A 20,068-nucleotide genomic window follows, 5' to 3' on the forward strand; every position below is an offset into this window, starting at 1 on the left:
GGAAGACCGACCCACCTGGCTGATGACATTCTTCTCAGACTCTCGCAGCTTCACTAGCAAATCTGCGATCACTTTTTTATTAGCTTCATTTTGTTTGGTTAAATCTGATATTTTCTGTTGCTGGAACTCCTAGAAATTAAAGATATAACTCAGTAAACTCGCAATTGTTAATTAATTAAGTTTCGTATAGCATTTATAGTTACAATAGTCTTGATATATATATATATATATATATATATATATATATATATATATATATATATATATATATATATATATATATATATATATATATATATATATATATATATATATATATATATATATATATATATATATATATATATATCATATATATATATATATATATTTTAAACAAATCTAAATTATATTTAGATATAACATTAATGAAAAAAATATATCTTCAAACGTATATATATATGATATATTTTGCATATTCGGCACGACATATATATATATATATATATATATATATATATATATATATATATATATATATATATATATATATATATATATATATATATATATATATATATATATATATATCTTTCATTCTTTCAACATACCAGCCGTATCCCACCGAGGCAGGGTGGCTCAAAAGAAAAAACTAAAGTTTCTCTTTTTAAATTTAGTAATATATACAGGAGAAGGGGTTACTAGCCCCTTGCTCCCGGCATTTTAGTCGCCTCTTACAACACGCATGGCTTACGGAGGAAGAATTCTGTTCCACTTCCCCATGGAGGTAAGAGGAAATAAACAAGAACAAGAACTAGAAAGAAAATAGAAGAAAACCCAGAGGGGTGTGTGTGTGTATATATATGCTTGTACATGTATGTGTAGTGTGACCTAAATGCAAGTAGAAGTAGCAAGACATACCTGAAATCTTGCATGTTTATGAGACAGACAAAAGACACCAGCAATCCTACCATCATGTAAAACAATTACAGGCTTTCGTTGTACACTCACTTGGCAGGACGGTAGTACCTCCCTGGGTGGTTGCTGTTTACCAACCTACTACCTAGGCACGACATATATATATATATATATATATATATATATATATATATATATATATATATATATATATATATATATATATATATATATATATATATATATATATATACACTAATGGCAGGTCCCACTGTGATCCCGCCTCCTCCTGCTTCAACTCATCTCACCGCAGTATATAAGCCACCTCTCTGGCCCTGTGCTGCACTTACTACAAGAGTGATGGACTGAACACATCGATTCCAGGTTGAGGGACTGATTACCTCAAACTTCTACTCTCCTTACCCATTTCTACTTTGTGAAAGTTAAGACACATGTGCAACATCTGGATATCTTTATTGTAGACGTTTCGCCATCCAGTGGCTTTATCAATACAGATTCTAGGACATAATAGGAAGACAGTAGAACTATATACAAAAGATGAGGTAATCAGTCCCTTGGCCTTGGAGTTAGTGTTCACAGCATCGTGGTGGAGGAGAATCTGGAGCAAAGGCAAGAAGACTGGCGTTTATATAGGCGTCAGTGGAAGGGACGGGCAGCAGACGAGGGCAGTCACTGGTAGGCGGGATTCCCCAGTGGAAGTAGGTCCTTCCCAAAGAGATGGGTTAGTTGCAGGAGCCGTGAAGAAGGTCTTGTAGATGTCCTCTGAACCAAGATTCCATGATGTTGTAGTGTCTGACAAGTTGTGCAAGAAAGGTATAAAATACCGACAACATCATGGAATCTTGGTTCAAAGGACATCTACAAGACCTTCTTCACGGCTCCTGCAACTAACCCATCTCTTTGGGAAGGACCTACTTCCACTGGGGAATCCCGCCTACCAGTGACTGCCCTCGTCTGCTGCCCGTCCCTTCCACTGACGCCTATATAAACGCCAGTCTTCTTGCCTTTGCTCCAGATTCTCCTCCACCACGATGCTGTGAACACTAACTCCAAGGCCAAGGGACTGATTACTTCAAAACCATTCACCACATATAGTATATATATATATATATATATATATATATATATATATATATATATATATATATATATATATATATATATATATATATATATATATATATGAGATATTTTAAACAACATTAATGTTCTATTTACCTGAGTATTGATCGCTAAGCTGCCAGTTTCATTCAATATATAGGTCAAGTAATCTACTTCTTTCTTCAGTGCTGTGACTTTGCTGGCCGCTGAACTGTCCATTTTCTGAAAGAATATGTCAAAAGTCATCAGGAAAATCTTACTCTAACCTTTTTCTGAAGTTGAAATTTAGCGTAGATTAAACACTGGAAAATATATTCCGTGAGATTTGTATTAAAAAAATCCTTAAATAAATGACAAAGAATTTAAAACTAATCATATAATCAGAAAACCCAAATTAAAAACCCAAATTAAAAGGAAGGATGACACACACACACACACAGGAGGGTCAGGGGAGACCTGATAACGACTGTGTAGATTTACTCAGCCCTGTAACAACTTCAGTAAGTATTATCAAGGCTGGCTCCTCCTCAGGAAAATTAATGAATAGAAAAAGAATAATAACAGTCAAATATAAACACTTTATTATTTAGAAATTAAAATATAAAACAATTAAATATGAATTTTTATCCTTCTTGAAAGAGAAATGAAAAATGAAATATAAAAATGACATCTGAGTTCAACGCTAATATGTACATTTAGACTGTGGTGTCTGGTTGATGTTGTTGACACCTCGTATTGTAGAAATTGTAGCTGTTGCTGATGATGGGGGGGAGGGGCACAGATGTTAAGTGACAATCCAACGACTAGTTCTTCACAGAGTCTCTAGCCTTGAATAGTCCGTCAATATGATAGGAACGCAGGTCTTTCACCACTGCAAAGATGAGAGGTAGTTGCCTGGGGTTGACTACACTCAGGTATGCAGATAAAATGGTGACGTCCCAGAGCTTAGGTAAAGTTCGTCTCCTTCAACACTGTTTCTTTGGTTGGCAGATGACCCGAGCTGACATTCCAAGCTAGAAAGAGACAAAGGTTACCCACTGCCTAAGAAATCACTCTCCATGACAAGTATTTAAAAACATGGTGATTATCTAAAAGCACATGGAAATCAAGGCATAATGAACTATGTCTTAAAATTGGTTAAAAGTGAAGCTTTTAACCAATATATCCACTAGAATAGAAGCAGAAGCTTTTACTTACAGTTGTGCTGGGAGCTGTGAGTCAAGTGATTATCCATTTGGTCGGAGCCCCACACGTCACCTTTCCGGGTGGAAAAAGGAGGGGGGGATAGAGGGAACTAGACTGACCCTACCTCTACAAGCAGACTGGCAATCAAACTATCGTCACCGTATACTCGCTTGCTACTCCTATCTGTTGAACTTTTCCCTCACAATGACATATAAAATACTGCTTGGAATAGATAAGGTAGACAGAGACAAGATGTTCCAGAGAGGGGACACAGAAACATGGGGTCACAATTGGAAGCTGAAGACTCAGATGAGTCAGTGGGATGTTAGGAAGTATTTCCTTAGTCATAGAGTTATCAGGAAGTAGAATAGTCTGGCAAGTGATGTAATGGAGGCAGGAACAATACAAAGTTGTAAGACGAGGTTTGATGAAGCTCATGGAGTAGGGAGAGAGAGGACCTAGTAGTGATCAGTAAAGAAGCGGGGTCTCTTTACTAGGTGAGTACACACACCAAAGGGCGAGGATTAGGCAGGGATAACAGGGAAGGCACTGCAGTGGATCCGGGAATAGCTGTTAGGAAGACAACAGCGAGTTTACCTGACGAGGTGTCAGAGTGGGCGTCTGTGGCTAGTGGAGTTCCACAGGGGCTAGTCCTAGAACCAGTGCTGTTTCTGGTATTCGTGAACGACAAGACGGAAGGAATTGAATCAGAAATGTCCCTCTTTGCAGATGTGAAGTTGATGAGAAGAATTCAATCGGACGAGAACCAGGCAGAAGTACAAAGGGATCTGAACAGTCTGCAGGCCTGATCCAGCAACTGGCTCCTTGAGTTCAACCCCACCAAGTGCAAGGTCATGAAGATTGGGGAAGGGCAAAGAAGACAACAGATGGAGAGTAGTCAAGGGGGCCAGAGACTACAAACCTCACTTATGGACAAGGATTGTGGGGTGAGTATAACAGCAGGCACATCTCCTGAGGTGCACATCAACCAAATAACTGCTGCAGCATACGGGCACCTAGCGAACCTAAGAACACCATTCCAACAGCTCAATAAGGAAACGTTTAGGACCCTTTACACCGTGTACGTTAGGCCTGTATTGGAATATGCAGCACCAGTTTAGAACCCACACCTTGCCAAGCAAGTAAGGAGATTAGAGAAAGTGCAAAGGTTTGCAACAACACTAGTCCCAGAGCTAAGGGACATGTCCTACAAGGAGAGGTTAAGAGAAATCGACGTGACTACACTGGAGGACAGGAGAGATAGGGAGGATATGATAACGACGTATATAATACTGAGAGGAATCGACAAAGTGGACAGAGACAGGATATTCCAGAGATGAGACACAGCAACAAGGAGTCACAGTTGGAGGTTGAAAATTCAGATGAATCAAAGGGTTGCTAGGAAGTATTTCTTCAGTTTGTAGACAGCCTGTACTGTCTGCACAGACAGCCCATGCTGTCTGCCAGCTTAGTTCATATTTCGCGGCACTAAGGTGCTGCCCTCTGTAGCTAGAACTCTCGGTGGGCATGTCAGCCTGCCTGCCCTTGCCTCACTCTCACTCACACAGCGGCCTAGCAGGAAGACACAAGGCCTACTCCTAGCTCTCTCTCGTGGGATGGCCCTCCCGGGCCATGGGCACAACACACAAGCCTGTGTATTCACCATGACTTAACAATAAAGTAAGAAGCCTCCGAAGACGTATCATTTACTCCCCACTACCAGAACACCAAATAATCCTCTGAAGACGTCTATCATTTAACCACCCGCTTGCAGCATTACCAAATAAACCCATTAAACATTGGTAGCAGCGGTGGTCACATCAGTTGTGTTTGCCTGGAGAGAGGAAGGAAGAGGTATAAAGTCATCTTCACTTCATCACCCTATGCAAGAAGCATCCGTCTCTCAACGAGTTATCCTGATGTCGTGTCTGCACGTTTGAGCATCCAAACACAGGTACAAGCAGGATCTAGCCGAAATTTGCCGAATTTCGTCGAGAATTGTAAGTGGCGTCCCAGCGACCCCATGCTACAGCGTCCCACGCTGTTTCTCAAGTCACGTGTTCAGCGTCACTTGTATGTTGCTGTTGTTGTTCAGCTCAACACAGCTGTTTCAGCAAGCCAGAGGTGAGTTTCGTGGTGATTTCTGCATCCAGTGTGTTTCCCTGTGTTTGTGGGTGGGAGGAGGAGGAATGGCCAGATGCTCCCTCGCCATACACTCATCCACGCTCCTCGCCACCACACTACCATACACCACTCACCACTACTCACTCCCTCTGCTGTGTTTTCTGCTGTTTGTGAATTCATTGCCAGAGCTGTGTATCCGAGTGCCCAAGGCCACTCGAAGCTACATGGATCAGCAAGCCATATAGATCAGCATGCCACGTAGATCACGACACCACGTGGATCACGACACCACGTGGATCACGATACCACGTGGGTGTGGGCGATGTCACGTGTATCTACAAGTCACGTGAGTTACCAGATGTCCCAGGCCTAATGCTGTGGTCTGCTGCCTGCATCACATTGACATCACCCACGATGCTGCCCGGCTTCATGACGTCACAATGTCTACCTGACGTCATCATGCCTGACATCACATGATGTCACCATCGAGTGTTTCTAGTAATTATTTCAGTATTGTCGAGAAGATTGAGAGAAGATATATGTCGTGTGTTAATTAATTCCTCTCAGTCAGTGTTCTCACATGTTAGTGTACGGTATGTACCGTGGGTGTGTTTATAGTTTCTGTGTGTCCAGTGAGGTCTGAGCCAGACCTGAGTAGCACCACTGTGCTAAGTCACCCGACGTGACCAGTGCATATGACAGCTGATGTCAAGTCATCCCCTGAGCGTATGAGCCCCCTTGTACAGAAAGCTTATATGCTCGTCGCTCGTGATGTTCTGCAGAATCGTATCTGCTACGATTCCCATCGAGATTTGTTTCACTTCACCTCCAGACCTTCAGAGTGCAGTTATATGTAAAGAAACAAGTCTGGGGACGCTTAGACTAACCTCTGCTATAACTCCAACTGCCGAGAGAATGGCACCCATCAAGCCGCAGTTAGCCCTGTCGGCAGGTGCTGTGTCAGCCTCATGTCACAAGCTTCAGTGAGCAGCCTCCACAAAGATGATGTCACTTTGACTGCTAGCTCGCTCACTGCAGTCTGGTGTATGATGTTACGACTCCCAGATGTTTCGCCCAGTCGTCTATGCCACGACTCGCTCCACAGTGACAGCCCAGCGACAGTACCAGCCGAGAAGTGTCCTCCTGAGTCACTTGCCAGAAGTCCTGCCCAGTTGCCGAGTTTTGTCGACGCCTCACTCGAGGGCACCAGCATGTCGTGCCCCAGGTTGAGTGAAAACCTGCAGCAACTCCTACAATGTCTGCTTCACTGTTCCAGAGGAGACCGTAACCTGCTACGTCACAGCTCAGCCGCAGCGATGTCTCCTGTGTTGCAGTATCTGTCCAGATGCAGGAAGGTGTGCAGTGATGCTCTTTGATGCTCACTGCCTTTGACCACGATCTTTAGCACACCCACATGTTTTTTTCTTCCCTCCCTGTAGGAAGTTTTTTTTCCATGTCCATATGTATATATATGTTTTTATTTTGTGTTCTGTGCCCTGTTCCTATGTATTGGTTTGGAAATAGGGTAGTTGATGAGTGGAACAGTCTACCTAGTTGGGTTATTGAGGCTGGGACTTTGGGTAGTTTCAAATCTAGGTTGGTTGGATAAGTACATGAGTGGGAGGGGTTGGATTTGAGTGGGACTTTCACATCAGAGCTTATTTCTTGGGTGGCATTGAAAACTGGGTTGGGCAAATGTTTGTTAGTGGGAGGAATTGTAAAGGACCTGCCTAGTATGGGCCAGCAGGCCTCCTGCAGTGTTCCTCCTTTCTTATGTTCTTATGTACCACCAGTATTGTTGCGTCGGGACGATGCACGGTAGGTGGCCGAGCGTATGTAGACAGCCTGTACTGTCTGCACAGACGGCCCATGCTGTCTGCCAGCTTAGTTCATATTTTGCAACACTAAGGTGCTGCCCTCTGTAGCTAGGCCTCTCGGTGGGCACGTCAGCCTGCCTGCCCTTGCCTCACTCTCACTCACACAGCGGCCTAGCAGGAAGACACAAGGCCTACTCCTAGCTCTATCTCGTGGGATGGCCCTCCCGGGCCATGGGCACAACACACAAGCCTGTGTACCCACCACGACTTAACATTAAAGTAAGAAGCCTCCGAAGACGTATCATTTACTCCCCACTATCAGAACACAAATAATCCTTTTTTATAAGTTACTGGGTTGTCAGGAAGTGGAAAAATCTGAGAAGTGATGTAGTGGAGGCAGGATCCATACATAGCTTAAAGAAAAGGTATGATAAAGCTTATGGAGCAGTAAAAGTGACCTGGTAGCGACCAGTGAAGAGGTGGGAGCCAGAAGCTGTGAATCGACCACTAGGTCGACAACTAGGTGAGTCCAACTAGGCAAGCACACGCACCCAGTATTCCCCCAGGATCACAGCTACAGTATTAGAACATAAGTTGAAGGTTTGGTACACAAATGCGGATGGATTAACGAATAAATATGAGGAGTGGCAAGAAAGAATCAATGAGAAGTCCCCAGACATCATAGCAGTTACAGAAACAAAACTCACTGAGACAATAACAGATGCAATCTTCCCACCAGGATATCAGATCATGAGGAAAGATAGAAGGGGCAGAGGGGGAGGAGGGGTTGCTCTGCTCGTAAAAAAACGATGGAAATTCGAGAAAATTGAAGGCATAGACGAGACAGGAGAAAGGGACTACAGAGTAGGTACACTTCAGTCTTGGGAGCACAAGGTGGTCATTGCAGTGATGTATAACCCACCACAGAACTGCAGGAGGCCAAGAGAGGAATATGAAGAGAGCAACAGAGCAATGGTGGACACACTTGCTGAGGTGGCAAGAAGAGCTCACTCCAGCAGAGCAAAGTTGCTAGTTATGGGGGATTTCAGCCACAGGGAGATTGATTGGGAAAACCTGGAGCCACATGGGGGTACCGAAACATGGAGAGCCAAGATGTTGGATGTGGTGCTGGAAAACCTCATGCACCAACATGTTAAGGACACTACCAGAGTGAGAGAGGAGGACGAACCAGCAAGATTGGACCTTGTGTTCACCTTGAGGACATCACATATGAGGGTCCCCTAAGAGCTAGTGACCACATGGTTCTGTGCTTTGAATACATAGTAGAGTTGCAAATAGAGAGAGTAACAGGAGTTGAATGGGAAAAGCCAGACTATAAAATAGGGGACTATATAGGTTTGAAGAACTTCCTGCAGGAGGTACCGTGGGACAGAGAACTGGCAGGAAAGCCAGTAAATGAAATGATGGAATATGTAACAACAAAATGCAAGGAGGCAGTGAAACGGTTTATTCCCAAGGGCAACAGAAACAATGGGAAGACCAGAACGAGCCCCTGGTTTACCCGGCGGTGTAAGGAGGCAAAAACTAAGTGCAATAGAGAATGGAAAAAGTACAGAAGGCAGAGAACACATGAAAATAGGGAGATTAGTCGCAGAGCCAGGAACGAGTATGCAGAGGTAAGGAGGGAGGCCCAGTGACAGTATGAAAATAACATAGCATCGGAAGTCAACACTGACCCGAAACTGTTGTATAGCCACATCAGGAGGAAGATAACAGTCAAAGACCAGGTGATCAGACTGAGGACAGAAGGTGGAGAACTCACAAGAAATGATCAGGAAGTATGTGAGGAGCTAAACAGGAGATTTAAGGAAGTTTTTACAGTAGAGACAGGAAGGGCTCTGGGAAGACAGCACAGAAGAGAACATCAAGAGGGAATATACCAACAAGTGTTGGATGACATACGAACAACCGAGGAGGAGTTGCAGAAGCTGCTAAGTGACCTTGATACCTCAAAGACGATGGGACTGGACAACATCTCCCCGTGGGTCCTTAGAGAAGGAGCAGAAACTGGGCAACTACCTGAGATATGGAAGACGGCAAATGTAGTCCCCATATTTAAGAAAGGAGACAGAAATGAAACACTAAACTACAGACCTGTGACTCTGACTTGTATAGTATGCAAAGTCATGGATGGATTCATGGAAGGCAAATCCTGTGTCACAAACCTTCCGGAGTTTTATGACAAGGTAACAGAAGTAAGACACGAGAGAGAGGGGTGGGTTGATTGCATTTTCTTGGACTGCAGGAAGGCTTTTGACACAGTTCCTCACAAGAGATTAGTGCAGAAGCTGGAGGATCAGGCGCATATAACAGGGAGGGCACTGCAATGGATCAGGGAATACCTGACAGGGAGGCAACAACGAGTCATGGTACGTGAAGAGGTATCAGAGTGGGCGCCTGTGACGAGTGGGGTCCCACAGGGGTCAGTTCTAGGACCAGTGCTATTTTTGATATATGCAAATGACATGATGGAAGGAAAAGACTCTGAAGTGTTCCTATTCGCAGATGATGTGAAGCCGATGAGAAGAATTAAATTGGATGAGGATGAGGCAAGACTGCAAAGAGACCTGGACATGCTGGACACGAGGTCCAGAAACTGGCTTCTCGAATTCAACCCTGCCAAATACAAAGTCATAAAGATTGGGGAGGGGCTAAGAAGACCGCAGACAGAGTATAGGCTAGGTGGACAAAGACTACAGACCTCACTCAGGGAGAAAGATCTTTGGGTGACCATAACACCGAGCACGTCACCGGAGGCACACATCAACCAAATAACTGCTGCAGCATACGGGCACCTGGCAAACCTGAGAATAGCGTTCCGATACCTTAATAAGGAATCGTTCAAGACACTGTACACTGTGTATGTTAGGCCCATACTGGAGTATGCAGCACCAGTCTGGAACCCACACCTGGTCAAGCACGTCAAGAAGTTAGAGAATGTACAGAGGTTTGCGACAAGGCTAGTTCCAGAGCTCAGGGGAATGTCGTACGAGGAAAGGTTGAGGGAAATCGGACTGACGACACTGGAGGACAGAAGGGTTAGGGGAGACATGATAACGACATACAAGATACTGTGGGGAATAGACAAGGTGGACAGAGACAGGATGTTCCGGAAATGGGACACAAAAACAAGGGGTCACAATTGGAAGCTGAAGACTCAGACGAGTCACAGGGACGTTAGGAAGTATTTCTTCAGTCATAGAGTCGTCAGGAAGTGGAATAGCCTAGCAAGTGGAGTAGTGGAGGCAGGAACCATACATAGTTTTAAGAAGAGGTATGACAAAGTTCAGGAAGCAGAGAGGGAGAGAACCTAGTAGCTATCAGTGAAGAGGAAGGGCCTGGAGCTGAGTCTCGACCCCTGCAACCACAATTAGGTGAGTACAATTAGGTGAGCATACACACACACACATGGCTAGATTGCATTTTCTTGGACTGCATGAAGGCCTTCGACACAGTTCCTCACTGCCTGACAGCGAGGCAACAGCGAGTCATGATACATGAAGAGGTGTCAGAGTGAGCTCCTGTTACGAGAGGGGTTCCACAGGGATAAGTCCTAGGACCAGTGCTGTTTTTGGTATATGTGAATGACTTAACGGAAGGTATAGACTCAGAAGTGCTCCTGTTTGCAGATGATTTGAAGTTAATGAGGAGAATTAGATCGGATGAGGATCAGGTAGGACTACAAAGGGACCTAGAAAGACTACGAGCCTGGTCCAGCAACTGGTTCCTCGATTTTAACCCGACCAAATGCAAAGTTATGAAGATCGGGGAAGGGAAACGAACACTGCCGACAGAGCATAGGTTAGGTAACCAAAGACTGCAAACCTCACTCAAGGAAAAGGATCTTGGGGTGAGTATAATACCGAGCACATCCGAGGTGTACATCAACCAGATAACTGCTGCACCATATGGGTGCCTGGCAAACCTAAGAATGCCGTTCCGACACCTTAGTAAGGAATCGTTCAAGACTCTGCACACCGTGTACCTCAGGCCCATATTGGAGTATGCAGCACCAGTTTGGAACCCACACCTGGTCAGGCATGTCAATAAATTAGAGAAAGTGCGAAGGTTTGCAACAAGACTAGTTCCAGAGCTAAGGGGAATGTCCTACAAAGAAAGGTTAAATCGGGTTGACGACACTGGATGACAGGAGGGTTAGGGAAGACATGATAACGATATATAAAATACTGCGAGGAATTGACAAGGTGGACAATGACAGGATGTTCTAGAGATGGGACGCAGAAACAAGGGGTCACATTTGAAAGCTGAAGACTCAGATGAGGAGAGATGTTAGGAAGTATTTCTTCTGTAACAGAGTTGTCAGGAAGTGGAATAGTCTGGGAAGTGACATAGTGGAGGCAGGAACCATACATAGTTTTAAGACGAGGTTTGATAAAGCTTATGGAGCAGGGAGAGAGAGTCCCTAGTAGCGATTAGTGAAGAGACGGGGAGCTATGAATAGACCCATGCAACTACAGTGAGGTGAGTACAGTTAGGTGAGTACACGCACACACACGCGCGGGCGCACTTATGCAACTCATTGAATGGAATTGGGTTCGAACTTAGAACAAGTCTGTCTTAAAAGTAGCAGGCCAGTTTGGTACCCAGTGTAGCACTCCTTCCAACCTGTGACTCTGAACGTACCTTAAGCTACATCATCCACTTCTATGCTGGTATAAGATTCGTCTGTATAATCCTGCAACTGTAGTTACAGTGAAGCATTTTAAAACTTTCCATAAGTGTATAGAATCACACATACTTGGATAAGTTTTATTAGGCTGGCAAGGTACAGTAAATAACACACTGACCTGCGTTTGGGGTTCGATCCCCTCTCAGTTCAGTGATATAAAGGTTTGGCTAAAATACCAATCATTATCGTAAGGCTACATTTCTGGAATATAACAATAATTCATGTGTTCCAGAAACGAATCATAATGATACTGGCTTATATATCACCGATACTTATATGTGAGCCCCAATATATGTCTTAAAAAATATTTCTGTTCTGTCACACTTGATATGTTGTAGATAAATGGTTCAGAGAACCGACACGATGATCAATTAGACACATGTGCAACACTTTATGGGATCTTGATACAAGAAATTCTTCACCTGCCTAACCTATAAGAATGACCTACTTCCACCTTGGATTCGTCCAGTGTGATACCACCTACGACTGCCTCACCTCACCTGTCTACACTACATATGCCACTTTTTCGCCCATATGTTGTATTCTTTACAAGACTGATGGATTGATTACATCGACTCAAGGTTGAGGGACTGTTATCTCAAACTCCTCCTGTTCTTCACCATTCTCCTTTGTATGGACTGATGAAGCCACTGTGTGGCGAAACGTTTCCTCAGCGAAGATACCCAAGTGTTGCACATGTTTCTAATTTATCAACAATAGAAATAAGACTGTCTGTCTTATTGCAAATGGGGTCCCAGGATGCTACCCACACCAGTCGACTAACACCCAGGTACCTACTTGCTTGCTAGTTGAACGGGGACAGCAGGTGAAAGGAAACACGTCTAATGTTTTCACCCTTGCCGGGGATCGAACCACAGACACTCAGAGTGTGAAACCATTGCGTAGCCTACCAAGTCAGTGTTAATTTATTTGGGTGTCTGTATTAAAGTTCTATGTTATTTATCATAGGCCTAATATTTTGGAAAAAATGGGATAGGTAAGTAAGTAAAAAGGTCAATAACATGCAATAATACGCAACAATATATAGCGCTATGGCGAATCCATCATTTCTGAGAGTCCTCACCTCAGCCTCTCCTCGTCAGCCTGATCTCCTGGTCTGCCTGATCTCCTAGTCTGCCTGATCCCCTGGTCTGCCTGATCCCCTGGTCTGCCTGATCTCCTGGTCGGCCTGATCTCCTGGTCTGCCTGATCCCCTGGTCAGCCTGATCTCCTGGTCTGCCTGATCCCCTGGTCTGCCTGATCCCCTGGTCTGCCTGATCTCCTGGTCTGCCTGATCTCCTGGTCTGCCTGATCTCCTAGTCTGCCTGATCTCCTAGTCTGCCTGATCTCCTAGTCTGCCTGATCTCCTGGTCTGCCTGATCTCCTAGTCTGCCTGATCTCCTAGTCTGCCTGATCTCCTAGTCTGCCTGATCTCCTGGTCTGCCTGATCTCCTAGTCTGCCTGATCTCCTAGTCTGCCTGATCTCCTAGTCTGCCTGATCTCCTAGTCTGCCTGATCTCCAGGTCTGCCTGATCTCCTGGTCTGCCTGATCTCCTGGTCTGCCTGATCTCCTGGTCTGCCTGATCTCCTGGTCTGCCTGATCTCCTGGTCTGCCTGATCTTCTGGTCTGCCTGATCTCCTAGTCTGCCTGATCTCCTAGTCTGCCTGATCCCCTGGTCTGCCTGATCCCCTGGTCTGCCTGATCTCCTGGTCTGCCTGATCTCCTGGTCTGCCTGATCTCCTGGTCTGCCTGATCTCCTGGTCTGCCTGATCTCCTGGTCTGCCTGATCTCCTGGTCTGCCTGATCTCCTGGTCTGCCTGATCTCCTGGTCTGCCTGTTCTCCTGGTGTGCCTGATATCCTGGTCTGCCTGATCTCCTGGTCTGCCTGATCTCCTGGTCTGCCTGATCTCCTGGTCTGCCTGATCTCCTAATCTGCCTGATCCCCTGGTCTGCCTGATCCCCTGGTCTGCCTGATCTCCTGGTCTGCCTGATCTCCTAGTCTGCCTGATCTCCTAATCTGCCTGATCCCCTGGTCTGCCTGATCCCCTGGTCTGCCTGATCTCCTGGTCTGCCTGATCTCCTGGTCTGCCTGTTCTCCTGGTGTGCCTGATATCCTGGTCTGCCTGATCTCCTGGTCTGCCTGATCTCCTGGTCTGCCTGATCTCCTGGTCTGCCTGATCTCCTAATCTGCCTGATCCCCTGGTCTGCCTGATCCCCTGGTCTGCCTGATCTCCTGGTCTGCCTGATCTCCTAGTCTGCCTGATCTCCTAATCTGCCTGATCCCCTGGTCTGCCTGATCCCCTGGTCTGCCTGATCTCCTGGTCTGCCTGATCTCCTAGTCTGCCTGATCCCCGGGTCTGCCTGATCCCCTGGTCTGCCTGATCTCCTGGTCGGCCTGATCTCCTGGTCTGCCTGATCCCCTGGTCAGCCTGATCTCCTGGTCTGCCTGATCCCCTGGTCTGCCTGATCCCCTGGTCTGCCTGATCTCCTGGTCTGCCTGATCTCCTGGTCTGCCTGATCTCCTAGTCTGCCTGATCTCCTAGTCTGCCTGATCTCCTAGTCTGCCTGATCTCCTGGTCTGCCTGATCTCCTAGTCTGCCTGATCTCCTAGTCTGCCTGATCTCCTAGTCTGCCTGATCTCCTGGTCTGCCTGATCTCCTAGTCTGCCTGATCTCCTAGTCTGCCTGATCTCCTAGTCTGCCTGATCTCCTAGTCTGCCTGATCTCCTGGTCTGCCTGATCTCCTGGTCTGCCTGATCTCCTGGTCTGCCTGATCTCCTGGTCTGCCTGATCTCCTGGTCTACCTGATCTCCTGGTCTGCCTGATCTCCTAGTCTGCCTGATCTCCTAGTCTGCCTGATCCCCTGGTCTGCCTGATCCCCTGGTCTGCCTGATCTCCTGGTCTGCCTGATCTCCTGGTCTGCCTGATCTCCTGGTCTGCCTGATCTCCTGGTCTGCCTGATCTCCTGGTCTGCCTGATCTCCTGGTCTGCCTGATCTCCTGGTCTGCCTGATCTCCTGGTCTGCCTGTTCTCCTGGTGTGCCTGATATCCTGGTCTGCCTGATCTCCTGGTCTGCCTGATCTCCTAGTCTGCCTGATCTCCTACTCTGCCTGATCCCCTGGTCTGCCTGATCCCCTGGTCTGCCTGATCTCCTGGTCTGCCTGATCTCCTGGTCTGCCTGATCTCCTGGTCTGCCTGATCTCCTGGTCTACCTGATCTCCTGGTCTGCCTGATCTCCTGGTCTGCCTGATCTCCTGGTCAGCCTGATCTCCTGGTCTGCCTGATCTCCTGGTCTGCCTGATCTCCTGGTCTGCCTGATCTCCTGGTCTGCCTGTTCTCCTGATGTGCCTGATATCCTGGTCTGCCTGATCTCCTGGTCTGCCTGATCTCCTAGTCTGCCTGATCTCCTAATCTGCCTGATCCCCTGGTCTGCCTGATCCCCTGGTCTGCCTGATCTCCTGGTCTGCCTGATCTCCTGGTCTACCTGATCTCCTGGTCTGCCTGATCTCCTGGTCTGCCTGATCTCCTGGTCTGCCTGATCTCCTGGTCTGCCTGATCTCCTGGTCTGCCTGATCTCCTGGTCTGCCTGATCTCCTGGTCTGCCTGATCTCCTGGTCTGCCTGATCTCCTGGTCTGCCTGATCTCCTGGTCTGCCTGATCTCCTGGTCTGCCTGATCTCCTGGTTTACCTGATCTCCTGGTCTGCCTGATTTCCTGGTCTGCCTGATCTCCTGGTCAGCCTGATCTCCTGGTCTGCCTGATCTCCTGGTCTGCCTGATCTCCTGGTCTGCCTGATCTCCTGGTCAGCCTGATCTCCTGGTCTGCCTGATCTCCTAGTCTGCCTGATCTCCTGGTCTGCCTGATCTCCTAGTCTGCCTGATCTCCTGGTCTGCCTGATCTCCTGGTCTGCCTGATCTGGTCTGCCTGATCTCCTGGTCTGCCTGATCTCTTAGTCTGCCTGATCTCCTGGTCTGCCTGATCTCCTGGTCTGCCTGATCTCTTAGTCTGCCTGATCTCCTGGTCTGCCTGATCTCCTGGTCTGCCTGATCTCCTGGTCTGCCTGATCTCCTGGTCTGCCTGATCTCTTAGTCTGCCTGATCTCCTGGTCTGCCTGATCTCTTAGTCTGCCTGATCTCCTGGACTGCCTGATCTCCTAGTCTTCCTGATCTCCTCCAACTTTTTAACAGTAAGTAATTAAGGTTAGTCAGATACTGGTACATATAAATACACTTACAGATATTGATCCTTATATATTAGAAATAAAAAAAATCGGAAGAACCCGTAATATATGTCTGAACTTCCTGTTCAGTCGTACATTACGTGTTGCGTCATCACAAGAAATGTTATAATGACTATAATTCATTGTAAACTCGTATGACAATGAGACTTACACCAAAATGTTGACACACTGCTGAACTACTGCTTTTCTCTAAGCTTAATTCATTTTTTTCCGTAATTTTTTTTTTTGGTTTTGCTCTGGCCCGGCGACCCCTCAAGGAAGGTTCCTTGATGTTGGTGAGGGGCTCTTGATTTAGGGAATTGGATCTGTGCTCCAGTTCCCCGAATTAAGCCTGAATGCCTTCCACATATCCCCCCCCCCCCCCAGGCGCTGTATAATCCTCCGGGTTTAGCGCTTCCCCCTTGATTATAATAATAATAATCTGGCCCGGCGAAAGTTCCCGCGCGCATTAACTCTTCCGCTTAATGGTGTTATGGGTATCACCATCCAGACACTTACTAGCATATATGGTGAGCTGAGACATGAGGGTGTTTGAAATATGACCAAGTTCTGCATAGAGCACTTGCTTCAGATGTTGAGGTCTCAGACCTATCCGACCACCGGCTGAGGTTATATTCAGTGCATTGCAGCTCTATAAACATTTGCATTCTGAAAGGTTAAAGGTTCTACTGGCACGGCCAGGGAAGTTACTGTTTAGAGCTCACAGTGGATATTTGTCTTGTTGAACTTGAGCTCTAGTAAGATCTCTAAGTTCAGTATCTCTAGTAGCATTTTCCTCTTCCGTTTTCTTGTTAATTTGGGCTCTCATTTTTTAGACTTCGTGTGTTCATTTGTTTCTGTTTTCCCGGTGGTTGTTCATCACAGTAAACCAGGGTAGTTCTGCCCGAAATGTTCATACATCTTAGTGACTTTCTTTGTACTTAATATTTTATTACATGTGAATACACATTGTATACTATGCATAGAAATACATTTTTTTGATGTGAACCACAATCCGTGAAAAAAATCAGGTAAACCGAAATAAAATCTATGCAATTTTTTTGCCCTGGGCATCTGCAAGTATGGAATATCTGGAAAAATAGGTGAGATGTGTAACTTTGACCATCCCAAAAAACGCCGCATCCACATGACAACAGGAGAATGCCACTTTTCTTCATGAAATCAAATTTCACCCTGAAATGTGTCACTCGTCACTCTGGAAAGACAATTCTACAACACATACTGTCAGGAACATCAGCTAAAGGGGACAAGAAGATACAGATCACTCAGACCATGGGAAACAAACCAGGGTAGCCATAACCACTCCAGAAACAGAGGCTTTTTAGAGTCAGGAAGAAAAAAGATGTTGCCAAGAAATGACAGAAATCGTAAGCCAACTCGGAACACTTCTGGAGTGGAGGCACTGTCAGTGGTCTCCAGTCCAGAACAACAGATATTAGTGCCAGCAAACAAAGCCCTCCTACAACATTTATCTTTGCATACATAGAGGGTCAAAAGCCATCAACAAACAAACAAAATATCTTTCATTAGTGTCAAATGCAGTGCTTGCTGCTTTCACTGAGACCAACAACGAAATATGGATCCCAGGTTATAACTTATTCAGAGGCCACAGAGTAAACAGGAACAGGAAGAAGATCAATATTTGTAAGCGTCGCTCATTTGCTCGAAACTACTAAACACCACAGATGATGTAGTTTAAGGTTTAACAGTAAAGATTAAAAACCAAAACCTTGTCATTGTGGTAGTATACAAGCCTCCAGATGCAACTTCCAAACAATTTCAGGAACAGCTTTTGAAAATTCACCACTGTCTGGAAAATCCCCCAACTAATGACCCAAGCATCTTGTTGCTGAGAATTTCAACTTTAGACACCTAAAATAGAGGAATGTAGCAAATAATGTTATAGCAGAGATCACACCAGGAGGCAGCTCAGATGAAAATTCACACACACACATGAGCTATTAAATCTTTGCAACAATTTCATCTTAAACCATGTGAAGACTTACTCAGCCCTGTAACAACTTCACACAGTATTACCAAGGCTGGCTCCTCCTCAGGAAAATTAATGAATAGAAAAAGAAATAATAATTCACAAAGATAAACACTTCATTATTTAATAATGCGAAGATAAAACATTGAAGGATGACTGTGTATCCTACTTGAAAAAAAAATGAAAAATGAAATGAAAAAATGACATTTGAATTCAACGCTAATATGTACAGTTATACTGGGGTGTCTGGTGGAGGTTGACACCGTCTTGTTGAAATTGTAGCCGTTGCTGATGATGTGGGGGGTCACAGGTGTTGGTGACAACCCAACGACTAGTTCTTCACAGAGTTTATAGCCTTGAATAGTCAGTACAGATGACAGGAACGCAGGTTCTTTACCACTGCCAAGATGAGGGGTAGTTGTCTGCGGCTGACTGTAAGTAATCAGGTAGGTAGATCAATAAAGTGACGTCTTAAGACCGGTTTCAGTTCGGTCTCCTTCAACACTTCTCGTTGGTTGGCAGGTGACCTGAGCTATCATTCCAAGCTGGAAAGAGAGACAGGTTACCCACTGCTTAAGAAATCACTCTCCATGATAAGTGTAAGATACTTAAAAAAGGTGGTGATTATCTAAGTCTTATGTGGAGCTTAAAACTGAAAGGATTAAGTTTATTATTGGTCAAAAGTGAAGCTTTCAGCCAATATCCACTAGAATAGGAGCATAGGCTTTTACTTACAGTTGTGCTGGGAGCTGTGAGTCGAGTGATTTCTGTTTGGCCGGAGCCCCACACGTCACCTTTTGGGGTGGGGAGAAAAGGGGTGGGAGGGGATAGCGGGAGCTAGACTGACCCTACCTTAACAAGCAGCCGGCAATCAAACTATCGTTACCATATACTCACTCGCTACTCCTATCTGTTGAACTTTTCCCTCACAAACCAGCAAATAGTAGAGCCAACAAGGCTGCAAAATACACTGAACCTCATCTCCACAACATAATAAAGGTACAGATATGTATGTGATGGGCTCCTGACCAGCATATGGTCATCAGTTATGAGAGTGTCTTCACCAAATTTAACTTCAGTAACAAAAACAACACGGATCCGAACCTTTACCTAGAAAGAATTAACTCTGTGGCACTTGAAGTATGCTCAAGGCACATTCCTTTAAGAAAAAGGAAGAGAAGATGTAATTAGAAAGAGACAGATGTTCCCTATACAGACAAAAGTGCAGAGTCACAGGGCTGCTGAAAGGGGCCAAAATATCTGACATACGAGAGGAGGCACTGGTCGGAGAAATAGCAAATATCGAACTTAAGCTTAAGGAATCATACACGAGACAAGAAACTAAGGAAGAACTTAAACCCATAAGATAAATTGAAAGGAACCCAAAATGCTTATTTTTTATGCAAAATCAAGGGCAAAATCAACATCCAGTATTGGACCCCTGCTTAGACGGGACCTACACAGATAATGGCAAACAAGTGAGTGAGATACTGAAGTCCCAGTATGACTCAGCGTTTAGGTAGCCGTTAACCAGACTAAAAGTTGACAATCTAAACGAATTTTTTATGACTGAGACTCAAAATTCGGCTAATTAAAAAACTCTGATATCATCATAACACCACAAGACTTTGAAAAAGTAATAAATAACTTGCCAATGCACTTCGTTCCAGGTCCAGACTCCTGGAACTCTGTTCATCAAGAGCTGTACGAAGCCCTTCTCAAGTGCCTTCATCATTCTATGGAGAGGGAGCATGGACACAGGGATCATCCCACAGTTACTAAAAACAACAGACATAGCCCTACTTAACAGAGGTGGCAGTAAAACAATTACACAGAATTACAGACCGATAGCAGTGACGTCCCACATCATAAGTCTTTGAAAAAGTTCTAAGTAGCAAGATCGCCAGCCACTTACATACTCATCAGTTCCACAACACAGGAAAACACGGACTTAAAGCAAATCACTAATGTCTGTCACAACTA

General features: G+C 45.3%; 1 protein-coding gene across 1 annotated transcript in view; it reads right to left on the reverse strand.

Moving 5' to 3' along the window:
- Nucleotides 1-20,068, reverse strand: part of LOC128695339 (uncharacterized protein MCAP_0864) — a 139,459-nt gene that overhangs the window by 28,172 nt on the left and 91,219 nt on the right. The window contains exons 9-10 of the mRNA XM_070095364.1: nt 2,137-2,241; nt 16-129 (exon numbers count right to left, since the gene is read on the reverse strand). Of these exons, the coding sequence (XP_069951465.1) occupies nt 16-129; nt 2,137-2,241 (219 nt within the window). The remainder of the gene's footprint in view (nt 1-15; nt 130-2,136; nt 2,242-20,068) is intronic.

Source organism: Cherax quadricarinatus, chromosome 50, assembly GCF_038502225.1.
Source record: "Cherax quadricarinatus isolate ZL_2023a chromosome 50, ASM3850222v1, whole genome shotgun sequence".
In the NCBI taxonomy this organism is placed as follows: Eukaryota; Metazoa; Arthropoda; class Malacostraca; order Decapoda; family Parastacidae; genus Cherax; species Cherax quadricarinatus.